General features: G+C 54.6%; 1 protein-coding gene across 1 annotated transcript in view; it reads left to right on the top strand.

Annotated features, from left to right (window-relative positions):
- LOC124018483 (proteasome adapter and scaffold protein ECM29-like) overlaps nucleotides 1-1,652 on the top strand; it is a gene marked incomplete at its 3' end in the record, with an annotated part of 30,864 nt that extends 29,212 nt beyond the window's left edge. Inside the window, 2 exon segments of the mRNA XM_046333812.1 lie at nucleotides 681-728; nucleotides 1,534-1,652. Of these exon segments, the coding sequence (XP_046189768.1) occupies nucleotides 681-728; nucleotides 1,534-1,652 (167 nt within the window).
- Nucleotides 1,653-2,500: the final 848 nt, after the last annotated feature.

Below are 2,500 nucleotides of genomic sequence, written 5' to 3'. Positions count from 1 at the left end.
ATAGCTGGGGGGGTCAGATGGGTTATTATAGCTGGGGGGGGGTCAGATGGGTTATTATAGCTGGGGAGGGGGTCAGATGGGTTATTATAGCTGGGGAGGGGTCAGATGGGTTATTATAGCTGGGGAGGGGGTCAGATGGGTTATTATAGCTGGGGAGGGGGTCAGATGGGTTATTATAGCTGGGGAGGGGGTCAGATGGGTTATTATAGCTGGGGAGGGGGTCAGATGGGTTATTATAGCTGGGGAGGGGGTCAGATGGGTTATTATAGCTGGGGAGGGGGTCAGATGGGTTATTATAGCTGGGGAGGGGGTCAGATGGGTTATTATAGCTGGGGAGGGGTCAGATGGGTTATTATAGCTGGGGAGGGGGTCAGATGGGTTATTATAGCTGGGGAGGGGGTCAGATGGGTTATTATAGCTGGGGAGGGGGTCAGATGGGTTATTATAGCTGGGGAGGGGGTCAGATGGGTTATTATAGCTGGGGAGGGGGTCAGATGGGTTATTATAGCTGGGGAGGGGGTCAGGTGGGTTATTATAGCTGGGGGGGGTCAGGTGGGTTATTATAGCTGGGGGGGGGTCAGATGGGTTATTATAGCTGGGGGGGTCAGATGGATTATTATAGCTGGGGGGGTAGTGTCTGTGTGGTTGTTGTGCTGACCTGTATATTGTCTGTCTAACAGGAGTCTGTCAGGAAGGCTGCTGATATAACCCTCAAAACACTGAGTAAGGTAAGGATGCTTTACTGTGTGTGACATCTCCAGGTGTGTGACATCTCCAGGTGTGTGACATCTCCAGGTGTGTGACATCTCCAGGTGTGTGAGTGTGTGACATCTCCAGGTGTGTGACATCTCCAGGTGTGTGAGTGTGTGACATCTCCAGGTGTGTGACATCTCCAGGTGTGTGACATCTCCAGGTGTGTGACATCTCCAGGTGTGTGACATCTCCAGGTGTGTGACATCTCCAGGTGTGAGTGTGTGACATCTCCAGGTGTGTGACATCTCCAGGTGTGTGTCATCTCCAGGTGTGAGTGTGTGACATCTCCAGGTGTGTGACATCTCCAGGTGTGTGACATCTCCAGGTGTGTGACATCTCCAGGTGTGTGACATCTCCAGGTGTGTGTGTGTGTGACATCTCCAGGTGTGTGAGTGTGTGACATCTCCAGGTGTGTGAGTGTGTGACATCTCCAGGTGTGTGAGTGTGTGACATCTCCAGGTGTGTGAGTGTGTGACATCTCCAGGTGTGTGACATCTCCAGGTGTGTGACATCTCCAGGTGTGTGACATCTCCAGGTGTGTGACATCTCCAGGTGTGTGACATCTCCAGGTGTGTGACATCTCCAGGTGTGTGACATCTCCAGGTGTGTGACATCTCCAGGTGTGTGACATCTCCAGGTGTGTGACATCTCCAGGTGTGTGACATCTCCAGGTGTGTGACATCTCCAGGTGTGTGACATCTCCAGAGGTGTGTGACATCTCCAGGTGTGTGTGTGTGTGACATCTCCAGGTGTGTGTCATTAATCTCTCTCTGTCTCCAGGTGTGTACTAGGATGTGTGAGTCGTCAGGTTTAGCAGCCCAGAGGACTGTAGCTGTTCTGTTACCAACCCTCCTGGATAAAGGCATCGTCAGCAACGTGCCTGAGGTCCGCTCTCTCAGGTACGCCTCCACATGTGTGTTCATTGGTCTCTGTATATGATCTCTCGCTCTCGGTCGCTCTGTCGGTCTCTCTCTCTTCTCGCTCTGTCGGTCTCTCTCTCTCTCGCTCTGTCGGTCTCTCTCTCTCTCGCTCTGCTCGGGTCTCTCTCTCTCTCGCTCTGTCGGTCTCTCTCTCTCTCGCTTGTCGGTCTGTCTCTCTCTCTCTCGCTCTGTCGGTCTCTCTCTCTCTCGCTCTGTCGGTCTCTCTCTCTCTCGCTCTGTCGGTCTCTCTCTCTCTCTCGCTCTGTCGGTCTCTCTCTCGGGTCTCTCGCTCTGTCGGTCTCGGTCTCTCGCTCTGTCGGTCTCTCTCTCTCGCTCTGTCGGTCTCTCTCTCTGCTCTGCTCTGTCGGGTCTCTCTCTCTCGCTCTGTCGGTCTCTCTCTCTCTGTCGGTCTGTCTGTCGGTCTCTCTCTCTCGCTCTGTCGGTCTCTGTCGGTCTCTTCTCTCTCGCTCTGTCGGTCTCTCTCGCTCTGTCGGTCTCTCTCGCTCTGTCGGTCTCTCTCTCGCTCTGTCGGTCTCTTCGCTCTGTCGGTCTCTCTCGCTCGGTCGGTCTCTCTCGCTCTGTCGGTCTCTCTCGCTCTGTCGGTCTCTCGCTCTGTCGGTCTCTCTCGTCGGGTCTCTCTCTCTCGCTCTGTCGGTCTCTCTCGCTCTGTCGGTCTCTCTCGCTCTGTCGGTCTCTCTCGCTCTGTCGGCTCTCTCTCTCGCTCTGTCGGTCTCTCTCTCTCTCGCTCTGTCGGTCTCTCTCTCTCGCTCTGTCGGTCTCTCTCTCTCTCGCTCTGTCGGTCTCTCTCTCTCGCTCTGTCGGTCTCT

The sequence above is a fragment of the Oncorhynchus gorbuscha genome, unplaced genomic scaffold, assembly GCF_021184085.1.
Source record: "Oncorhynchus gorbuscha isolate QuinsamMale2020 ecotype Even-year unplaced genomic scaffold, OgorEven_v1.0 Un_scaffold_528, whole genome shotgun sequence".
Lineage (NCBI taxonomy): Eukaryota > Metazoa > Chordata > Actinopteri > Salmoniformes > Salmonidae > Oncorhynchus > Oncorhynchus gorbuscha.
The sequence above is the reverse complement of the archived record's forward strand: the minus strand, read 5'-3'. Positions and strand labels throughout refer to the sequence as shown.